Source organism: Macrosteles quadrilineatus, unplaced genomic scaffold, assembly GCF_028750875.1.
Source record: "Macrosteles quadrilineatus isolate MER2022 unplaced genomic scaffold, UCM_ALF_1.0 Scaffold_6__1_contigs__length_79288215, whole genome shotgun sequence".
In the NCBI taxonomy this organism is placed as follows: Eukaryota; Metazoa; Arthropoda; class Insecta; order Hemiptera; family Cicadellidae; genus Macrosteles; species Macrosteles quadrilineatus.
Window position 1 is genome coordinate 49040972 of NW_026542599.1, and position 23888 is coordinate 49064859.

Sequence of the window (23888 nt, forward strand, 5' to 3'; positions counted from 1 at the left end):
GGTTATTACAGGACCATCACCTCGTGACTCCTGGACAGTGATTGTTGTACGTCAGACAGTAGCTGTTGAGAACCACAGATCCTCCTTCTATGTAGTGTCTGGTTATTACAGGACCATCACCTCGTGACTCCTGGACAGTGATTGTTGTACGTCAGACAGTAGCTGTTGAGAACCACAGATCCTCATTCTATGTAGTGTCTGGTTATTACAGGACCATCACCTCGTGACTCCTGGACAGTGATTGTTGTACGTCAGACAGTAGCTGTTGAGAACCACAGATCCTCATTCTATGTAGTGTCTGGTTATTACAGGACCATCACCTCGTGACTCCTGGACAGTGATTGTTGTACGTCAGACAGTAGCTGTTGAGAACCACAGATCCTCATTCTATGTAGTGTCTGGTCATTACAAGACCATCACCTCGTGACTCCTGGACAGTGATTGTTGTACGTCAGACAGTAGCTGTTGAGAACCACAGATCCTCCTTCTATGTAGTGTCTGGTCATTACAGGGCCATCACCTCGTGACTCCTGGACAGTGATTGTTGTACGCCAGACAGTAGCTGTTGAGATCCACGGATCTTCCTTCTATGTAGTGTCTGGTCATTACAGGGCCATCACCTCGTGACTCCTGGACAGTGATTGTTGTACGCCAGACAGTAGCTGTTGAGATCCACGGATCTTCCTTCTATGTAGTGTCTGGTCATTACAGGACCATCACCTCGTGACTCCTGGACAGTGATTGTTGTACGTCAGACAGTAGCTGTTGAGATCCACGGATCCTCCTTCTATGTAGTGTCTGGTCATTACAGGACCATCACCTCGTGACTCCTGGACATTGATTGTTGTACGTCAGACAGTAGCTGTTGAGAACCACAAATCCTCCTTCTATGTAGTGTCTGATCATTACAGGACCATCACCTCGTGACTCCTGGACATTGATTGTTGTACGTCAGACAGTAGCTGTTGAGAACCACAAATCCTCCTTCTATGTAGTGTCTGATCATTACAGGACCATCACCTCGTGACTCCTGGACATTGATTGTTGTACGTCAGACAGTAGCTGATGAGAACCACAGTACCTCATTCTATGGGGAGTCTGGTCATTACAGGACCATCACCTCGTGTCTCAGGGACCTTTTTTTCCTTTAGGCGGTGATGAGTTGTTTTTAAACCAAGAGTACCACAACTATAAGAACTAGGCTACTTAATTATAAATTGCTTCTTTATTAATTCTTGACCTTGGAATATCTTATTTCTTTATTGTTATTACCAGTAGAGCTGATCTCTGCTGATCTAAAAGCGAGTCATAGATGACCTAGGATGATTTAATCCTCCTATAAGATGACCGGCAGCTTTTTTCACCGTCATGGTTGATATTTTCAACCACACTTTGATCGCGCCATTGAGCCCGTGGTAATTACGTGTACTGCCTTAATCAATTTATTATCAGGAGTTCAGTATTTTCTTTAATTACTGAACAGTCATAGATCGAGTCTACTTTCACCCTCGAACGTCAGTGGTCATTTGAACAGAATCTAAAAAAAAAACATCTCAAACATAAATTAAAAACCACTTTAATAGTTTAACAGGTAAATTTCGTTAATTCTGAATCTAATTATGTCCCTTAGTTAATGGATACGTGTCATTCCAAGGCATCCTTTCTGAAACCGGTACGCTGCATTTCTCCAATAATCACTGCTTCCAAAATAATGTGTCCGGTGAGTTACTATATCGAAAAATAACACATCGCTCAGACACAACTACGGAAGGAATAACTCGGATAAACCCTTCTCTTCTCTATAACTGTTTCGGACCAGTGTTTTTCGAAGTAATGTCTGGATCGCCCTGACACAGTCGTTCACACGAGGTTGGCGACCTGTCTCCGTCTCGCCTTGTGTGTTCGATTGTGCAACACCTCCTGACAACGTTTGCATACATTTTCAGTTTTCTTTTACTTTGGTCTCGACAGTCGGTGCTGAGTGGCAGACTGATTGTGTCGCTGACCGCTGAATGTAAGCGGGTTGAAAAATTGAAAAGATCGGGTGCAAAGGTTTTGCGAGCACAACATTATCCATTGTGTGCCCTCGTTACATTATTTATACGATTCAAATGCCATGGAATAAACACATTTTAGTAAATAAATGTTGCTGATTAAGTGTACTCTGCAATTTAAAAATTAAGTATATAAGGATTTTGTTAAAGTTCTCCAGCCTTACATCAACTTAGACATAGTAAACACCTTTCTACCAATGTCGACGCTTTAACATAAACCATAAGTGTTTTTATTAATGTGAATGCATTAACAAATTCGATGCCATATTTTATCAAAGGCGATGCCTTTTAACCGATGTTTAGTCTACAATGCCCTAATGAGTGAACATGTAAACCAAGGTAATAAACACACATAAATCGCTTTCGTTTATCCACTGCGTTGACAGGTTGAGATCGCTGCTATAGTCTAAATCACGCTCTTGCTGCATAACTCCATGAGCCAAGTTTGTGATGTTTGCAGTCGAGTCAGCTGTTTTTCATCTCAGCTGTATAATAAATCAGCTGTCGAGCCTGCTTATTGAAACAATGGTAGCTGTGCATATGTTCCGTCACAGATGTGTTTCCCGCCCAGATATGTTGCGACTTAGGATGTTCATAAATAAAATCTCCTGGTTACTCTGATAATAAATGTTCAGATTCAGTTAATGGGTAAGGTGACTGTAGCGAGAGCGCCAAGGTCCGCGGTTAATAGGAGCATAGATACAAGGAGTATAAAAATATAAAAAATAAAATAATATAAATAATATAAAAGTATAAAAATATGTAATAGTATAGTCTATAGATAAAAGGAGTCTATACGCCTATATGATAGGAGTCAATAACATTGGCATTGTGAACAGAGGCAATTCTACACTATTATACCTATACTAATAATTATTTATACACAGCAAATTGGCTTTGAACATTTGAAAGCTATGTTTGTAAATAGTAGTCACCTAAACATCCACAGATTGACGATCTTCGATTAGTGTTCAAAAGAAGTATAATAAAATAATAACCACCATAGTAAAACTTGGGCTATTAAACTTCACTCCACTTAGTTTATAACACCACTGTGTTGGAGTTCAAAGTCTACACAATTAGTTATTTTCAACATAAAACACAGCGCACGTACTGTGAAGTGTTGAGTACTTGGAAATACAAACATCAATAAAGTGCGGTTTTAAAACGAACCGAGTAAAAAGTAGCGGATTTCCAGCGTTAATTTAGTTAGGCTTTACTAATAGAGGTTACCTACACGATCCGCAATCAGCATTTACGACGATAGAGTGATGGATTCGATCCCAGTCACACCTTAAAAAATACTTATTTACCTTCGGCTGTATTCAGGCAAAATTCGGTTCATAAGCACTAGTTATAATATGTTGCATCGTTTTCGTAGGCTTTTCATGCATCGGTTCAGTAATGGCAATGAAGACCAAATGTAGCAAGCCAAGCATTAAATCAAACCATGTGTTCGGGTCCGTTGCGGCTCCAATTCATCAGTTACATTCTATAGCACCGGTCCTGCTATTGAAGTTTCATATGAGGACTGACGTTAGAAAGTAGACACATATTTGCACGGCTCCAAGAGAAACCCATCTGACTTGTTAACCTTTGACCGCGGCCGGAAACAGGAAATTGTAGAGATGAATCTGACGGCACGCATCTCCTCGATACGTAGAATAATGATTTTACACAGAGTAATGTATACGGATAATGACTTTATCAAGACAGTGCAGTATTATACCGCAGCTCTATGTGATATTGGCATAGATTAAACAAGGAAGTATGTTTAATCTATGATATTGATGAGAGGCGTTATGTTGTATAGTTCAGGTGATTATTTTCCCAGGGCTATCCTACTGGATGAAAGGGAGAATACGTGGCAGGTTTCTAGGGTTGGGGGGGGGGGGATTTCTGGCGCCTGGATTCTGTGGGAAAATTTCTGTGCATCCTAGTAAATAAGACATTATTTCGTAAATCGAGTAACAAATTAGAAAACAAAACCAGTTTACAGTTCAGCCCGAAAGTTTGAATCTAGTTTACCAAAAATCAAGCACATGACTCATACATAGTAGTTGTAATTACTGTACCTGATTAAAACATTACGCTGTTAGTCTAAAACTAAAAAAAATACACAATCTCTCAGTTTTAAATGAATAAAATACTTATCAACGAAAGAAACTTGTTAAATTGTTACTGAAAAATTTTTAATTTGCTAGTATAAATATCAAGTACATATATTTACAACAACTCTTTACATCCAACCCAACCACAAAATCTCCCGGTGTTCAGAGTCATTGAGTCATTCGGTAGTCAGAGTAGAACTATTACTAGAACAATAATGTCCGATATTTGAAATATTAAATATTTATGGAAAAACGTTTACAAAATTATGTTTTGTTTGATAGCGTTTGTTGATGCTAATACGTTTTTTTGCATCGTGCATAGTGTGCACTCCGTACGCATAGTATACTATTATAGTAACGGGTATGCATATCATACCGATTATGATACTGTATAGATTTTCTATTGTGTGTTGTGCCTATTGTGTCCATCAGATCCATTACAGCATGTGCCTCGGCCTACTTATACAGAGTGTGGACCACAGTGACCATACAATAACATTTAAAAAAATCTAGATTTATCAATTAAAGAGATTGGTGTTTGCGGGAAATTATAGCATAACTTGTATACATTACACATATTTACGGTTCATTTTTAGCAGTGATGCAACTGCTCTTTGATTTCTTATACACTCCTGGTTAATTAAGCGAATGAAAATGAATAGTAGTAATCCTTTAGGCTGTTATTCCACCCTCCTAAATTTACCGAAATTATGTTCAAACTCCCGCAAGCACCGCGCCAGTGGTGGGCGGGACTGTCGAGGCATGCAGCTCCACGGTTACTGTGTCAGGGACAACGCGGATTTCGGAGTAAATTACAAAGCGGACTAATTGGGATACATGACCATCGTAACTGAAATTCCCATTCTCGGGATGAATGTGGTTTCTTTACAAGCTGTGTCTAAGGGGTAAGTAAAATTCAAAACCAGAGTTAACAATTTATTTTAATTACAGGTTCTAGGTTCAGCAAGTAGACTTGTTTGTGACTAAATCGAAAAAAGGAATTCCACTTCTAAGAATATTTTAATATTTATTACTGTCCTAAAATGTAAAGGTACTCTTGTAATTATTTAACTTTTTGGTAGATTTGGTGTAAATCGCATAATTTGTGATACGAAAAAGTGTCTAGTAAAGTTTTTTCTTGAGTAAATTCGTTAAAACAAACAACGACCGCTAGTTGAGCTGTCAGAAACTAAGCTCTTGTTCCGAAATACACGTTCAGAATATTCAACGTTGTAATGATGGTCATTGTTAACATTTCAAACCGTCTCCGAGTCAAATGAATTCAGAAATTTTAACTAAAATGTTTCTTGCCTTTATGACAACACAAATGAGCGCAACTAACTCGCCGTTCGTGACCAACTGGAGATAAAGCGAGTTTTATGTTTTGAAAAAATGTTAAACATTTCTCATCGGGGATTGAACGTAGTACTCGTTAAACTGATTTTATTTAAAAAATAGGGAATAAACGTAATAGACATTTTAGTGTAAATCCAATTAGGTAAATGGAAATTCGCTTGGTTTGCAGGTTTGCTGCGACAGGGGTACATTTTGTTGTAGCAAGTAAAGAAATATTAACTACCACTTATCACTTAGTATTATAATATCAAAGAGAAAAACACGCACGATTGTCTCCAACCTCTAAAACCATAGAAAACATTTTAAATTGATCGTCACATCTTGGCTGTTGGGTCGAAGGTCACCATTTGATCGACAAAATGTGACCATTTAATCGTCAGGCCACATGACTGTCTTATCCTAAAATAGATAAATGCGAGAACCCACTTTGCCGTCAGCTGCGTCAATGTTGTTGTACGTAGCCTACTTTTATTTACACCTTTGTCAGTCATTGTGTCTGAGACGCAAAAATTCCACTTTATGAAATCTACTCCGAAAAAACTTGAGTCGCGGATCAAGATTCAAATCGTTTTATTGTATTCTTTGGATAGCTGAGAATGTCTTTAGCTATATCAACATGGCCTCTCTACTTTGGAAGTAAGACAACGAACGTTCAAAAACCTAATTTTGTGCGATCTTCGTCACATTTTCTCCTCATGTTTACCACATAAGTAATTCATCAAATACCAATCATCTGTTTAGAAAATACTTCATCAATAAAAAATAAGCATTTGTTTGGACAAAGATTATTTTTTCTAGCTGTCAGTCACTGACGTTACATGAAATGTTGTTTACTAACTGCAATCATTTCCGATCGTTAAGTTTACATTTCCGATGAGCAAATCCAACAAGTGAGATTAATCAACTTGTGACTTGTTCAACTGATTCAATTGATCGCAAGTACAATAGTGTATAAATGTAAACAAAATGAAAATACTGGTGCCATGCTGACCGGGAAGCCGGAGATTCTTCTTATACCAAATTGTACTGTACTTGAGTTTTGATAACCGGAAAAAAGACCATGAATCAGTGTTGTGTAGGACTGGGCAACTGGAAATGTTTAAGTACTCGTCACTAATAGCCTACAATCGAGGTTTCCACTCATTAACGACGTTCCGATGGCTGTTGTGTCAAATAAAAAATCACAACTGCAGTGGGTGATAACAGATATTGCTGCGATCTCGGAAGATCTTTAAGATTCCGTTGTGATCGTAACAGAGGTTTACGTATGCGCCTTCGGGTACACTTTCAGACCTGTTGGCACAAACAGCCGAATGAAAATATCGAACGATATATCGATTACTCGATACATCGTTTGGTTTAGTTAGTTAGGTAAGGTTAACCGAACCTAACTAACCAAACGATATATTGAATTAAACAATCGAACAATCAATATTACTCATTCGGTTGTGTAAAGAAAATCGGTACAGTTGTTTAAAAGTGCCAAAAGATATGGAAGTGTACCCTCGCTTTTCAAATGTGTCTAATTCGGTTTTGACTCACAATTATTGTTCTGCCATCGCTAGCGTAGGCTTACCCATAACACTAATTTGTGAGGTATTTAATTGGTTTGCCTTAAAACCTATCAGATATTTTTTTGCGACGGTTATGTGTAAAACAATTTGCCTGTATATCTGGAAAAAGCCAAAATTGGTATGAAACAAACTGCGTTCTAAATATAATAAGGTTTCAACTTGTTTAAATATCCCCTTTCGAAGATCGAGCACACTGCTAGTACCAATACAACAACATATTCCAATTAATTGTTTTTAACTTAATAAAACATAAGTCCAGTCTTTGTAATTGGTGCATTGTTTGTAAGATGTGATGAGTAAATAAAGAGATATTAATAAGGTAGTCTGGGAGATAGGACAAGAAATACGTGGAGATATGGAGGCATAGTCATGGTTTCCGTGGTTCCCAAACAATCAAAGAATCATTAGACCTCATTATCACTCGCTCCATAACGATCTGAGACGTCAACATCTTCACAACACGTCGGTCTCCAAATGTAGAGCGATGGCTGCACAATTTCAACTTTTATAGTACAGTAAGCCTACTTTAATATTCAAAGATTTCAATAAAACACACTGGGAAACGGATATTGAGCACCGTGGTATGTTTCAAATCAAACATGACACAAAAATTACACCTTTCACTCGGCCACGTAGTTTTGTTTGGTTAAAACTGCTTACAGTTTAAACATTTAAAAGAACGTAACCTTAGTTAGTGTTTTCCCTAACTATTCTTATGTTAATGAAGGTTGGGGAGTAATTAACTTAGGATGGATGTATTTACAGTATTATGTACTATAAATACTATTTAAATTAACAATGGAAACATTGTGAATAAATTGCTGAATAAATTGACAGCGGGATCCTACCTAGTCGATTTTTCTACAAAGTTTGTTACAGACGAAATTTATGCTCTTCCATAATTTCGATGCTGTGATATAGTGGATGTAACACTAAATATGCTGTTGTTAGCGATTCGCTATTTCCTTTTAGGTTAAGTTTAAATTTTCGACAGAACTCGGTAATTTATATCTGTTCACTCTACTCTGTTTATTTCAATCTATGAAATAATATAGCTGGGATATTTATTTACAGTACTGTTAAGCAAGAAAATATCCGTATGATACAACTACTGTTACTTTTTGGCCCCAAACAGGAATAACATTGTACGTTTTTGGCTAGTATTTTTTAGGATGTTCTATCATACGGTATCATAAGTGAGATATGCCTATATTTAGAGAAACCTCTCTTGGTCAACTATATGTATCAATAGTTGAAAGAACTCATAAACAAACGCAAAACTTGATATAACACGCAGATCTTAATTTATATCCTCTCAACAAATTGTACGGATAGTCCTAATGTCACTGTAGAAGAGGAAATGGAAAAAAATTAAAAAGAAACAATACTATTGGACTATATAAAAATAGTTTATTTATAACGTTTTCTAATTGAAACAAGGACAAATCAGTTAAATAACAGACAAATTAAAAGGAGTAATTAATTTTTAACACAGATCCGCCGCGCGCCGTGCCGTGGAGCGCCCGTACAACGCATGTGTGTTGGGTTTGGTATTCCTCCCATTGAAGGCGACCCGCTCTACTGTACTATTTACATTTGATGCATAGCCCTCCATTTGATCAGTTATTTTGGCTTAGTATGTACTCTTATTTTTAAAAATCAAACCATTCAATTTTCGAAGGGTATCATAGATTTTAATCTATGCTTGTATTTGTATTATCATTATCCTAAACGACCCCCTAACACCATCGAGTGGAAAAATGTCCAGTTGTCCACAACTAATTCGGGGAGTACATTTATGTCTATTTAAATGTAATTAATTTATCACGGACTTTTGGACACAAGTAGATTCCCCATCCCCCATCTTTATGGACCAGCTGTAACAATTTGATACAAATAAAACACCTGCTGATGACTGTGCTACCGAGAAAATTTATATTGCCTCCCTTAGTTTTAGCAATAAAAAATAAGTGGCAAAATATCCCATGTCCTCAAATACATTGTTCTCGTTTTAGTTGATTATCAAAGTTTATATATCTGTCAGAAGTCAGTTATTTATTGAGCGCTCTCTGCCGGCGGCTCAATTCTACACTTGTGATTAACCGGATTCGAACCCAAGACCTTCGTACGTCTCAGCTCCACCTCGGTATTGTATAGTAGTGAGTGTAGGAGAATTGAGCTATTAGACTGTTAACAGCGGTGTGATGCAAGATCGCTCTACGTAGGCTCAGTCGCTACTAGAGTAGTCCAGTAGTTGGGGAGTAGCGCTGGTGCCATGTCGCTACCGTTGTATGTTTCTTGATGTTTACTATCATTGTCTTATTCACTTGTAAGTTCAGACGAGTGTCATGGTGATTAGATGAAGTGTACTGTTGGAACGGCCAGGCTAGGATATCCAGGAGAAATGGCTTTGCAATGGACCCCGCTCAGGTGGGAATCACATTTTTTTTACATTGTGTTGTTTTGTAGTTTGAATCATCAGGTTGTTGGAATTTCAAATATCAATTTATCATTGTGTTAAGTGGGGGTTTGAAAAGTAAAACACGATTCGTAATGCCGAATAATTTAATTATATTTATTGGAAAACTATACAAAAAATGTGTAACAAAACTAAATTTTGATTTGTATTTTTTTATTGACAACATGTATAGTAGGCTACTTTTGCTATTAGTTATTTGCTAAAGTTTGCTCTAAATAGCATTGAATGGTAAATGTAACAAACTTGTTTGCTATTTTGATTTGTAACATTGTCTAAAGTAATGTTTTTTTCATATTACAGATTTATGATTCTTTTCTCGTTTCATATGTAGGGACAATACTGTATATAAACATCTTAATGAACTCAATCGCTATTAGTTGTTTTACGATCAACTTGTTTGAAAGCTATTAGCTTTATCTTTACGGTTTCGAATGAATGGGTTTAATTTGTTCCAAGTTAGAATAATTCAGTCACGTTTATTCTCAACTGTCTTCATAGTGTGCGCGCGTTATTATTCAACAGTTTGCGCACTAGTATTGTTATAAAACAATGCCAGTAGAGAGTTTGTTAAAGTCAAATCCCTAGAAATTTGTCAGTCGTACGGAATTCCCGTATTGTGGACAGAGTGATATATTCGGGAATGTCCGGTTTTATTCAGAGCTGCCAACATGAGGAAAATGTGAATGAAAAATTAATCGAAACCAGAATGACGCACAGAATTTACGCATCTATTTTTCTTATCTGAGCTTATGCAATTGGCCAATCGTACCAAAATTTTAAAATCCGGGACAACCCCCGCTACGCTACAGTATTTTGCACATGTAATTTTGTCTAAATTTGCATATGTTGTAGCCACGTGTGAATAACATCAGTCAAGTGTTATCTACTTACTAAGTACACGTGTTGTGTTGAAGTACGCTCTAGGAGAAGTGATCTTCAAGTACATTATTTACATACCAGACTTGTTGAACTGTTAATCTCACATTCGTAGCTTGCATTCTATTAGTGACTGCCAGTTAATAAATGCTTGTTAGCAGCGAATGAACTAAACTTGTTGTACAATTCATTATTCAAATGATCGATTTTATTGAGGGAGTTTGCAAAAAACAGAGAGAGCTCTTTTTCCTACGTGCCCTATAATTATTTGTTTTCCAGATATGTAACCATATAAGTTAGGCTCTGAACTACCAGTTGTCATTATTATCAAATACATGTATAATTAAAATCAGGTGACTGGCATGAATTGAACCCGAGCAACAGTTCTGCTCTCTAAACAATAAACCAGCCGTTCACTCATTGAAGATTTTAAATTGTTCATCGTCAGTATTAATGGGAGTATGTTTTATCTATGGTATTACTGTATAACTGTCCAAAGAATTGTCATTTTCTGACCCTCTGGTATAGTAATTGTAGCAACGAATTATATAGTTAACACAAACACTTTAATAAAAAAAAACATCAATTTAAACGTATTTCAGGCAATACAAACTGCAACTAGTAACAATCTTACTAGTTCGTGTACTGAAATCCAAAAGATTGTAATATTTTTAGGCCTTGTATGTTTGGTTTATTTATTTTAAAACTGAAGTCTTTTATGTGTGCTCACTTGCAACTCTGTAGGGCCGCAACGGTACCCGAATTCCATATCCTAAATTTATCATATAGCTTTTATTATAGTGAGTACTCCAATATAGAGAAAGTACTCTTTGCTTGAGAGATTTGTCAGTTTTTGTTTCCTCCAAACACCAAACTATCTTCTCATTTGAAGTTGAGTTGTCTTCAACTCAATCAATCCCTTATTTAGCCGTAATTTTATAGATAAAATATATGAAAATAGACTAAAATATAGCCATTAAATTGAAATACATTTTCATCGCAATTTCAAAAACATTTACACAACGCATTGCATGTTTCGCATTCATCTTTTTGCAATCCTGGTTACGCGTCTTCTACATATGGCTCGAGATTGGTACTAGGCTGGTCTGCTGGTAGTTAACCTTAGTTGACTCATGAACCTTTTGTGATGAATCATTTGTCATCTGGCGAAATGTATTTGCCGAGGAATTCAATATATATTTATTGGCATTGATTTAAAATTTTCACTGGAGAATTTATAATTCCATTATTCAGTTGAAGACAATTCCTTGTGTTTGAGTTCGGTAATGCTTGGGTGGGTTAGTTTATTCTCTTAATTTGTAGACTATTTCTGTAATTTGTTAAATGGTGACAGAAAAATGAAAAATCTTCGACTTTGAATACTGTACTTAAAGAAGACTTTTCACCCTGTTGTAAAAACTTTCTGTTGTAACACATGTGTATCATGTTCGTTTACCTATGAGTACTTTAAGGGCGCTTTGCTCTTTACTACAACTAGAGGTCAAGAAATCCATTTCAACTGGGTAGTTTTATTTTATTAAAATAGTTTTGAAGTTGTTTGTTACTTATTCAGGTATCATTCAGACGTTAATTGCGATTTCTCAGTGGAACTGTATGCCAACCTTAGTTTTGTCACACTCGATACATAGAATAGCAAGATAGACTACATTATTAACTTTCTTCACTAAAATAATATAAATGAAAAAGACGTGATGAATGCCTTTATGGCAAAGCCCATCTTATGAAATGGTCTGAAAACCACTTGATTCTGTTTCAACTGTTGTATTATGTCAAAGATTCTATTTATAACCCTCTATAATATTTGTAACCCCACACTGAGGGGTCTGACTTAGGGGAGGTACAAATGAGGCATTTAGTTCAAAATTCCTCCGTGAACAGCGCTGTAATAGAGAGCACTTTGGCAATAAAGGTTTACTAATCTCAAAAATAGTTCTGTTCATAAAATAAAATTATAAATGCCTCAAATTCAATTTTACTATTTTTTAATTATAAAATTAAACTATCATAACCTAACCGAACTAACCAAACTTGCTGATAAAGAAATAATATAACAACAGTTTAGTAATCGGAAAAATAATTCTGTTTATTAAATAAAACTAGAAATTGCTCAATTAAAATTTTATAATGACTTAATAATAAAATTAAACTGTAATAACCAAACCAAACCAACCAAACTTGCTGATAATAAAAAAATCTTGGGCAAAAGGTTTAAGCTACCAGCGGGATTCGAACCCGGGTCCTACAGTATACCAGCCCGGCACGCTAACCATCAGACCACCGATGCCGATGGCTGAAGAATGTTTTGTTACGGCAATGGCGTTCCCTCAGCTAATAAGAAGCCCTCAGCTGTCATCGTAGCCTCTTCTATACCTCCCCTGAGTAAATACCCACACTGAGCTGGGAATGGAACTCAATGGGATGTGGAACACATGGTCAGTCTATTGTTTACACATAGAGTATAAAAGCGAATATTTGGGTGAACGATCCGTTACATAACAAAAGCTTATCTCGATTCACTCGGAAGTATTCTTATTGTTAGAGTTTATAATCAACAACGCAAAACATTAAACAAAATTTAAAGTTTCGTTATTTAAACCTTCTTATCGTACACACCTACTGTATATATTTATGAATTATTATTGTTCAGAATCAGTTACGTTTTACTTTTCCCCTAATATAGGACTCTGTTGGAATTTGTAGGGTATTTAAGTTGCACTGTAAACTTATTTAAGCTACCTATTTGTTTGATAACTTACACAATTTCTGTGACGAAATGAGATTTTAAACTATTTTTTATAGACAATTTCCACCTTTGTAACTTAACTAATCAGGACAAGACTACTTAGGATGCTTGTCCACTCTCTGCGAAGTATATACAGTACTTTCAACCAACAATGGATTGCTGTTAAATGTAATTTCTTAAGATGTAATTTCATAGTGAAAAATTACTTAATTCATTGAACTATATATAGAGTGTAAATGTAAAATGCATTGTTTCTTTCTTATGACACACTAAAACAGTATCCATATTTTATGTCCCCATCCACTTCAGAAATCCAAAGAAAACTATATACAGTGACTCCAATAGTAGTATAATAAAGTATGCTCAGTCAATATTGACAACTGGCTATAGCAGATGCATATTTTATGTTTATTTCAGTATCCATAATCAATGCTTCAACGAAACTGGTCACTTGGTTAATGCTGTAGATTGTGCATGTATGATTATATTCCATGAAATGACCAAACAAACCGCACATTCTATCGATGGAGGTTTTATAGGTTACACTCAGAAATAACCAACATTAAATTCCACGCTTCAACGTATATTTCATTGTTGAGAGTGTTAACGTTGTTTGATAAACGCCCGTGATATATCACCACCAAGGTCTAGCGTTTATGCAGATGTTCAGAGACGTAATGGTAATCTCTTGCTGTAACCCAGTGGTAGTTAAACTCGACCTTTCATCTAATAAGACGTCATTCGCCAATTTTGTAACTTATTGGTCTTGTTTCAAACAAATAGAACCTATACACTTTTGTAAACGTATTTCACACAGTAATAAAATGTGTTCTTGCCGTGGTAAGGCGTTACTATCCACAAGAAACACGACGTAAAACTTAAGAGTAGTCACATACAAAATCCATTACAACCGCATAGTAAAATGTGTCCTTGCTACCTGCTCGCAACTAGCAGACAAAAATGCATAAGAATGCAAACTGAATTGCACATTTAAGCACTTGAACAAAGATCTAACCAAGTCAACACTATCTAAAGTATAGTTGGCTTGCACATGCCGGCTCTATCGCCACTATTCATCGCACAGTATAGATTTTCAGCAGAAACGTGTGATTGTTTCTGTTCTTTGGTTGTTTCTTTGTTGATTGTGGCATGCTTCTTTGTTGTTTGTGCAGATTGACTTATGGATTGATTGTATTTTCTACAACAATAAAACTAATCGAATTTTTTAAATTCACGTCGTAACGTATCATTTCATACTTCAACGTGTCACAGCATACTAGATTTAATTACCATATATTTATATAATATTATATATACAGGGTGTCCCGGAACTCTCTACCAATATTTTAGGGCATTGTTCCTGGGTAAGAAACATATCTAAATATCATATTTAAATTGTCCGGAAGTCCTTATTTACTCAGATAGCCGCCATTTTGTTTTTTTCACTTATTAATTTTTTTCTGAAGATTGGTTAAACATACGAAGTTGAAACTTTGCACAAACATTTATGACAACTAGACAAAGCTACAAAACAATTATGACGATTTTTCAAATTCATAAAACAAAATGGCGGCTGTTTAAAATTTTGTTTCTTAAATTACTCGAAAACCGTTGATTTTACAAAGATTTTAAAAGAATAACTTTTTTAAGGCAATTTTATTACAAATCGATCGACACCTTAATCTTTAAGATCGGAAGAGTATTAACTGAGATATGGCAGTTTTAGTGATACGTGACCGCTTTCAGCATGCGCTGCAACTAATATCCGGCGGTCACGTATCACTAAATTCTGTATACAGCGATCGTAGCATGTCTTCTGGGATATCTTAACTGTTACTGCCTTTGCTACATATGCAAATGCCAGTTTTGACGAGAAATTCATGTTAGAGTGTAGTTGCCTTGTTAATTGCGATGTTTGGCCTTAACTACTCTACTTGAGTACCAAATTTAGCAACATGGGACCATTACAACAAGCCGCAACTACAAAATCTCTAAACTTTATGGCTATTTATTTGTTGAGCGGAGTAAGCGAAGCTCTTATACTACACTCCTGCTTTTGTAATTTGTATAGCAAGAAAATTAGGTATTATTTTGTCAACGTTCAGTCGTGCGTTCACTCGAATCAGCATCGAATGTCAGCAAAATCTGATATTTTAACATTATATATTGTACATTGGTTACAGTATCATATTTCGTAACATATTAATATTGATTTAAAATTTTGAACAATTTGCAAACACAAATGCCGATAGTGTTGTCGTCAGCCAAACCAGGATATGATGTCATTCAGACCAAAAGCTGAGTCTACAGTAAATTGTTATGACTTCAAGCTCAAGTATTTGGTTTCTTGCTCGGGATTTTTTTAAAATAAAGAACATATTTTATTTCAATGTTTTTACTTTTATAAACTATCATAATCATCAACTATCATAACACAAAAGTGCTTTGCAATGCCCCAAATGAACGTATGATTATAAAACATTCAAGCTCACAAGGATTTACTATTGTTACCAATTATCATAGAGTTTTACGTAGGCTGTTTTCAACAATCAGTTGCATAGCATACGTATTCTATTACTTGACTTCTAGTGCTAAAATCCAAAAGTACGGCACAAAAATTTAACCTTAAAAACATTTAGTCGACCTCAGCGAACGAAAGATCAACAACTCATCTTAAGCAAATGCTTGCGATTTCCGATTTTACAAATGGTCAAGAAGTCTACTTTTAGTATACACAGTTATTCATAAAATGGGGAGCTTTACGCATTAACCAAATTTACAATTCAAATGTTCAAAAAATTAACTTTGAACTTTTCTGGTGCAAACCGATTATAAACAGAGGAGGTCCATTTGTCCATTAACTGCTTAGCCTTGAGAGACAATTGAGACAAAAGCGTAACTTGATAACGATTTTCCTCCGCTGACGAATAAACCACAACATTACATGTAATTGGAGACTGCCATGTAGACTACTTAAATCGGTCTATTTTCCCGTAAGTTAATAGTTATTAAGTCAATAAAACTGTATGCTAGTGAGCCGCCTTAGCGTATATAAATATTTATATTTATCAAATTATCGTATGTGATATAATTTTTAAGATAATGAATAATCTACAAAGAAGTTTGATTATTTCATCACATTAAATATGCCAAAAAACTGTGTTTGGTTAGATTTGAATTTGTAAAAGGTCTCTGCTGGCCCCGCAAATGGCTTAAAACAGTTAACATTTACAATGTTTGAAAGACAGGAATTACCGGTATTTATATTTCCCCCTGCTTTTGCTTTTGACCCTACATGTTTATTGGATATTTTGGTCGATGTGTTGTGGCCCTCGGACTACGGAACGAAATGTCCGGTCCAGCATGAAGGACGCCGTGGCATTTCACCCAATTTGGAGGAAATTGTGACCGTGGTTGTTATGGTATATGACGGCATCAAGGACATGTCGTCGTATATTGAACCCTACCACACCAAACCGAGTTAAAATGCAAGTTGTGGTTGAGTAAGACAGCTATTATGTACATTATGACAGCTATTGGTAGTATAATCTACATCAAGGACCTCTTCATATTGAACTTGCAGCAACTGAGGAAGCTAATTATTTGGACTTAAGGTCTGTTTGATCCAGTTTAAGCATGTTGATCCATTTCAAGTCAAAAGCTTATCACCACAGTTTAAATACCATTAATAATTCATATTTACGATTGTTTTTGATCTGGTTTCGATAATTAAGCCAGAGAACCTGTGCAGTAAGTTGTGATCTAAATTAAATTTTACTTAACAAAAAAGTAATTAGGCCTACTTTAAACGTCATTATTTTCGTTGTGACAAATCGTTTAGGCCATTATTCTTAAACGAAATCTCAACAAAAATATTCGGAAAGGTTGTTTGTCAAAGAAAACATTAGATGTGATTTATCAATAACGCGGCAAGGACGATCTCTGCCGACGGCGCTGTGCAATATTAATGTGATCTAGATCTAGACTATCCCCTAATGTATATCCAGTGGCATATTTGTGAAGGAAAGTAGAGAAGAGAATGAAGAAACAATCTGCATTAACTGCAGGTAATGGCGGTGAACAATTAGTTGGCAAATGGTATTACAAATGTGCGATCGAATGTGAAGCTCGTGCGTTTTATTACTTCTCTATAACAGGTCCTTAGGCCGTACGTGCAGGAGTGGATAATGGATGGAATTAATTACCATCGGAAAAAAACTGTAGCCAAACTATAGTTATAGTGTGAAAGCAGCCATGAACTCTAAAATGTTTGAGCAAATGCTGGGGATTGAATACGTCACTTTCACACTGAGACACTCATCATTGGGGCTAGCAGCTTCTAGCGTCATAAAATGAGTCAATTGCGTTGTCCTTACAAAGTACTGTACAACAAATTTGACCCTCAAGTTTGAAATGTGTCTATTTCGGGTTATGTATGACCCGACCGACCCGGCGCTGTTCATACAAACTACCATTCATCAGTGCTCTGTAATGAGGACCACGAACATGTATCTTGGTTACCTATCAGCCAACATGACATCGTGTGAAATTAATATACCGGTACACTTCAACTAAAAATCTGTTAAATATGAGGGAACCATTTTCACCATTTTGGTTCGATGGTTTGACTTTTTAAGAGAGTCATAAATATGTTTGATGTATAAATGTCTGCCCCTTGTATAATTTTATTCTATGGACATCATAAAGTAAAACTACACTGTGTATACAGTAAGGTTGGCGCATGGGCTATCAGCAACCCGGGACATTATCTCTCCCCTCTGCGCCTGCAGCCGTTTCCTAGAAGAGTGACCAGTTGCACCTCCAATGCAGTTTCAATTTTGTTTTATTTCTCACAATACCTCCATATAAATATAAAAATGGTAAAATAAAAAAAAAAGTAAGAAAATTATATGGAACACAATGTATTTCGATTAAAAATAACAACGTATATACAAATTTGTATATTATCCTACTCTTGAAAGTATACCCTAATCCTATAATAATAAGAGTCCTTTCTAGGAACTGAGAGAAATGCCCAGACTAAACTACGAATGGGTTAGTTTGCATTTGCAGTAAGTGGCATTCGTTGCCAACTTCACATAGAGTAATGAAGACAAAGTGACAAGTGTGAACAAACATGTCAAAACAGCTTCATTAATGATGATCAAGATTGGTAGCAAAGAAACTGACATCCTAGATCACATTGCACTTGTCATGCAATGGTCGGTTAAATAAATTGTGTTGGAAATCCAATAAATAAATCAGTTTATGGCTTTCAAATATTCCTGAATCAGAAAAAAATTATGAGATTGAAAACCAAATTAACAAAGTATTCAACAATTAGTTAGACAACTTTCAACTACCCCTTTACTTACTTTAATCTAAAATCTTTCGCAAGGCAGTTAAATTGATTCTATTTGTTATGTTTAATAAAAGGGGCATTTGAATTTATATAATAAAATATTGAAATACTCTAACATCTCTTATATAAATTAATTTTGATTAAAAACCTCTCATTTTATATTATTAAGTATTAGGAATGATTATAGTGAATTTTTTATGTTTTAGACATAAAAAGTTAATCATGGCGTGATGAAAACAAACATTTTCACTACATTAGATACTACCAATGCATTAAAAAAATATTAACTGTTGCAATCACTTTTACAATACTTGACATTTTAAGCTACAACAAGTACAGCTAGTTTTTCTAGATTGGTTTAAATAATCTTGAAGCCAGCAGTCCTCGGCCATCATTGCTGTGGGATTCTCTATTGTCTAAGTGTATAACGACCACATTGATATGTTGAATTGTTTTGTAAAAAATTTCAAATTGTTATGTATAATTGATTGTTGAATAAGATGTTTAGCATAGTGACGAAAGTTGTTCTGAAAAGCTGGTGTACCAGAGAAACGCTGAATAAAGACATTTTTATTTATTTATTTATTTATTCTAACAAATTATATTTGCTAAGGAAACATGCAGTTAATCTTATTTTCTAACAATCTACTTTTGAATCCCTCAAATTTCACTGTCGTCATTAAAATTTATACTATTTGAATTAAAATTGAACCATTTGTATATCCATCTCAAAATAGTGGTAATATTTATGTTGTTACCTATAGGCCCTACATTACAAAACAATTAAATTCTCTTGTTAAAAGTATTTTTAAATGGAAAAGGTGAGATAGTTAAAAATTAGTTCGTTTACATTACAGTTAGGATCTCTATTGTTACTGAACTGAGCAGATTGAAAGAGCCAGAGCGATGGCTACAGACGGAATGACTGATTGTGATTGTTTAATCATGCAAATTGTATTATTTTGTCTGACTTAATAGGGATGTCATCATTGCTCATCAAAGTTGATAAAGCGACTTGCACTGGACATTGGTTGATATTACTTTTATAATTCTTTAGTTGCTTTACCTGTGCTTCGATTATGGTGAGGGCTTTCTAAATCACTAGATTGATACTCCTTCACTCTATCAATATCAAATCACTTAGTTAATTTCACTTTATCCGCTACTCTAATGATACACCTTTGATCCAGTCCACTTTATCTAAGTATTGGTCTTACTCAATCAATACAACATCACTCTATCAATGTTTTAACTTAATCGATACCACTATACTCTATTGATACCACAAAAATACATCGACCTAAGTCCTACCTAAATCAATACCAGTCCTTCCTATCTAAGTATAGGTCTTAATCAATACCGGTTCAAAATCAGTACTGATTAACTTTTTCATAATATCCTAAAAAATGCATACCATTTCACTCCGGCCGATACTTCTTTAACTCAAACCACTTCACTCGATCGAGATGTCAATATTGCTTCCCTCAATCGATATAACTTGAGGTTGTTGATACTTAACTACTTTTACTCTAATCAACTTCAGTCTATAAGCTATCGTTTCACACACCCCGTAAGTCACCTACCCTCATTGTGCATGTTCTTTGTACCATCCTGGCACGCCCGGCATGTCTCACTGTACAGTCATGTTTGTTTGCAGACGCAGGGGAGGTACCTTGGTTAGAGCCCGACAGAACGTTGAAACTTTGGAACACCAAACGCAGGCCAACGTCTTGCTTGCTTTCAAGTATGCTTGCATGCTTCTTTCTCTCTGTTTGGGTCTATGCAAGTTGTTATAGAATCGGTGCATGCGATCTTAGATAATTAGCTTTACTGATGGAAATTATTCATGATTTTTAAAATTTATTTTGTGTTTAAGATGAATTGAGGCAAATGTATCTGGGATATTAGGTTTCAGTTAATGCTTTTGGCTCTCTCTCTACCACTTTGTACTTTTTTTAACTATCGTACACATCGTCCACTCAAGTGATGTTTTGAAAAAGAATAGTTTTTTTTTTCAAAACTACTATTGTTAAGTTTAGAGACTGTCAGAAAATATTTGAGCTGTATAGACAAAAATAATTAAATATAGACCGTCAGCTGTGCTGCGGTTACCATTGGGTCTGGCGCACACCGCTTGGAGCGCCATGTAGTTACGGCGTACGCGCTATGTAAACTAGAGCGGTGTGCGCCGGAGCCTATGGTAACCAAGGTAACTGCAGCACGGCTGATATTTAATTCTTTTTGTCTATGATAAAATACAATATGATTTTAATGGAAAAACTTTGATTAAGAATTCAAAATCAAATAAAACAAGCTCACATGAAGATGAAGTGGTTAGTGCTGTGAATGAAACTTAATACAGAAAATGAGCAATCAATTGTGGTTTTGTCAAGTCGTGTCAGACAGATGAAACAACTCAAATGCAGTATCAATTGCTAAGAGGAGATCTTTTTTATAGTTATTCTGACCTAAAGAAACATTTTTACTTGATAACAACATAATTATTAGCACCGGGTAAACCGTAGACTTTTTGACATAGGTGTAATCTCTACTTCATTTGTCAATAAGTACCAATCCAAATAAACAAAGACTAGTTGCTGTACCCGTGCTTCGCAACGGGAAAATATGTTTCATAATCATTGAAATAGATTTAAAATAAATAATCCATCATAAAGTTTAAGATTAAATAAACCTACCTCATAGTTGTGTAAAAAATGTTATGTTATTTTTTTTATCAGCTGTATGAAATTGTGAAATAGGCATTTGACAGTTCTGGTTGTTTACATTTAAATGTCAAAGCAAATGTAAACATTGTGAATTTTCTCATGCTTCCATGGAGACCATACTATTTAATTTCTGACAACAGCTGGAGTTTCATAACAATGTTTGTTTCCCATGTTAATCTTATTGAGAAATACGAACCTTTAAAGGGCCCTAGGGCCTCACTCTCTAACTATTTCCCTAAAAAGAAAGTTTCCTGCACAACTTCACGTTAAGCTCTTTCCAATCACACCAAAAACATGTCAATCGGTTCAGTAGTTTCGGAGGAGTAATTGTCACAAAAAACCTGCTTGCGTATTAAATAAGTATAGATTTCAGTTACATAATCTTTTTTAGATAGTTTGAACAAAAATGACCACCCTTATATTAAGCAGGAGTTAAAGGTATGTTCCAATACTTGAAGATCTACTTGGTACTTGTAGTTATGGAGAGTAAAATGTAATTAACTATTTTTACTCCCCTCCCCCTTTTCCCCCAATTAGCTCTTCATATTAGACAGATGTTAAAAAGTGCAGTATGGTTCATAATGTCAAGAAAAACAAATTATCTATAATTTCTTCTATAAGCCCCAAAAATCTCTGATATTCAAAACAGATATCAATTTGACCCTTGATGACAATTAATTTTTCTGTCTCATTATATACAGTTATCAGTCTTGCCTCTTGATGGGTAAACAAACAAGGGACAGTTGATTTTGGTCACACACTGTACACAACTCCCACATGAGAGCAGATCAGCTTTTTCTTTATCACAGCTTCTCAGTATGTGTTGGTTTCACAACATGTTTCCTATTTATCTACTGATACTTTTGTTATATATTAACTTGATTTTGACTTGGATTCATAGGTATGTTATGGAATAAATTGCAAATTATTTGTTTATATTTGGCGTAGGTATTTCTAACTATTTGTATGTCCTTTTGTAGCAAAGAATCTTGAAGGTTTATTTTGAGATGTTAGTAGGATATTTTTGAATTATTTGTTTGTCAAATACAGTATCATTCAAATCTTCATAACTGATTTCCACTACGTAATATCTGTGACAATTTGTATGTGAAACATTTTTCCTTGGTGTCTCCATCAGCAGCATTTTTTTTGTGGAGAAACAATGGCCAAAAGATTACATAATAAAGATTAATAATAGTTATTGAATTAATTTCAAATTATTCTACCAGGCATTTTTAAGTAAGTACCGTTTTAAAATAACCAAAACCAATATACTTTATTGTAATAATTATATTTTTATTTGAAAGCCAGTGTCTTAATCAACTTTTAGACATAGTTTCCGTCAATAAGTCATACATCATATCGTTCCACGAGCTTTTGTATTCCTTTCTCAAAGAATTCTGCCGCCTGACTGGATAACCAGTGTGTGTCACAGCCGTTTTGACTTCATCATCGTTGCCTAGGTGCTGACCACCAAGATGTTGCTTTAAATATAAGAAAAGGTGGTAGTGGGAGCTAGATCCAGGCTATATGGAGGGTGGTCAAGTTGTTCCAGCAAAATGATTTGATTAGTTCTTGCATTCGATTAGCCACATGTGGCCGGGCATTGTCGTGCAGTAAATGACCCCATTGGACAACATTCCACGCCACTTGTCTTGGATTGCCCGGTGCAATTTTTCCAAGGTCTCACAGTATGATATTGAGTTTATTGTGTTACCACGAGGCAAAAAGGAAAAAAATGTACCAGTAACACCCCCTTTCTGTCTCAAAAGACAGTACAACTTCAGTTTCTTTTCGCCATTCTATGGATTTTTTTTACTCTGGCGTAACTTAAGACACCCATGTTTCATCGTCTGTAACAATTTGACCAAATCATTTTCTTTTTCCTCGTAGCGCTCAAGAAAAGTCAATGCACTGCCTAACGCTTGGTTGCTGTTACCCAATTGCGTACCATTCCGTCACTCATGTTCTCGCCACACACTTCACTAATTTGACGATGAATTTCAATGGCTTTCACACCTTTAGCTCTAAAAATCTAATTACAGCATGTACTTCACAGTCGGCGGCAGTCTCAATTAGCGGGACCGTTTCAAATGCTTGAAACCGGTTGTAAACACGGCCGATTGTTGCCGAATTTTTGGTGCAGGCTTGCCAATCGATGCACATAACAGCGCAAATGTCCAAAATGCCAATCAAAGCGCTGGAACCGAGAAATTTAAAAACGGTACTTCCTTAAAAATCATGCCTCGCATATTTATTATATATTAACTGTGAGTCATACTTAAGACTCAGTCTGATATAAATTAAATTATATATAAGACTGGGACGGGTGGTGTCGTCCTGTAATCCAGCTATTAGGAGGTCACGAATTGTGGATATTTATAGGGTTGAACTGTGGATGCGATGCTCCCTGGTGTGGATTAACGTCCGCACTAGTGAGTACTACGACTATCCGCAGTACTATCCTGATAATTAGACCAATTCGTAAATTACAAGGAAAAAATGTGGTTCGGATTCCACTATAGGTATAACACTTTTCAACAAACTAAATTACACCTCTCACCATGTTAGTTATAATGTGTTTAA

General features: G+C 35.5%; 1 protein-coding gene across 5 annotated transcripts in view; it reads left to right on the top strand.

The window, feature by feature from the left end:
* The window catches only part of LOC128996732 (uncharacterized), a 43850-nt gene that overhangs the window by 16866 nt on the left and 3096 nt on the right, over window positions 1-23888 (top strand). Inside the window, exons 1-2 of one of the 5 annotated variants that reach the window (XM_054422178.1) lie at window positions 9388-9525; window positions 20234-20320. The exons of 2 other annotated variants lie outside the window; for them this stretch is intronic. In XM_054422178.1, coding sequence (XP_054278153.1) covers window positions 9455-9525; window positions 20234-20320 — 158 coding nt within the window. In that variant the 5' untranslated portion in view covers window positions 9388-9454. Of the gene's footprint in view, window positions 1-9385; window positions 9526-20233; window positions 20321-23888 lie in introns of those variants that run through there. 2 more of the 5 variants (XM_054422179.1, XM_054422180.1) reach the window with 2 other exon arrangements.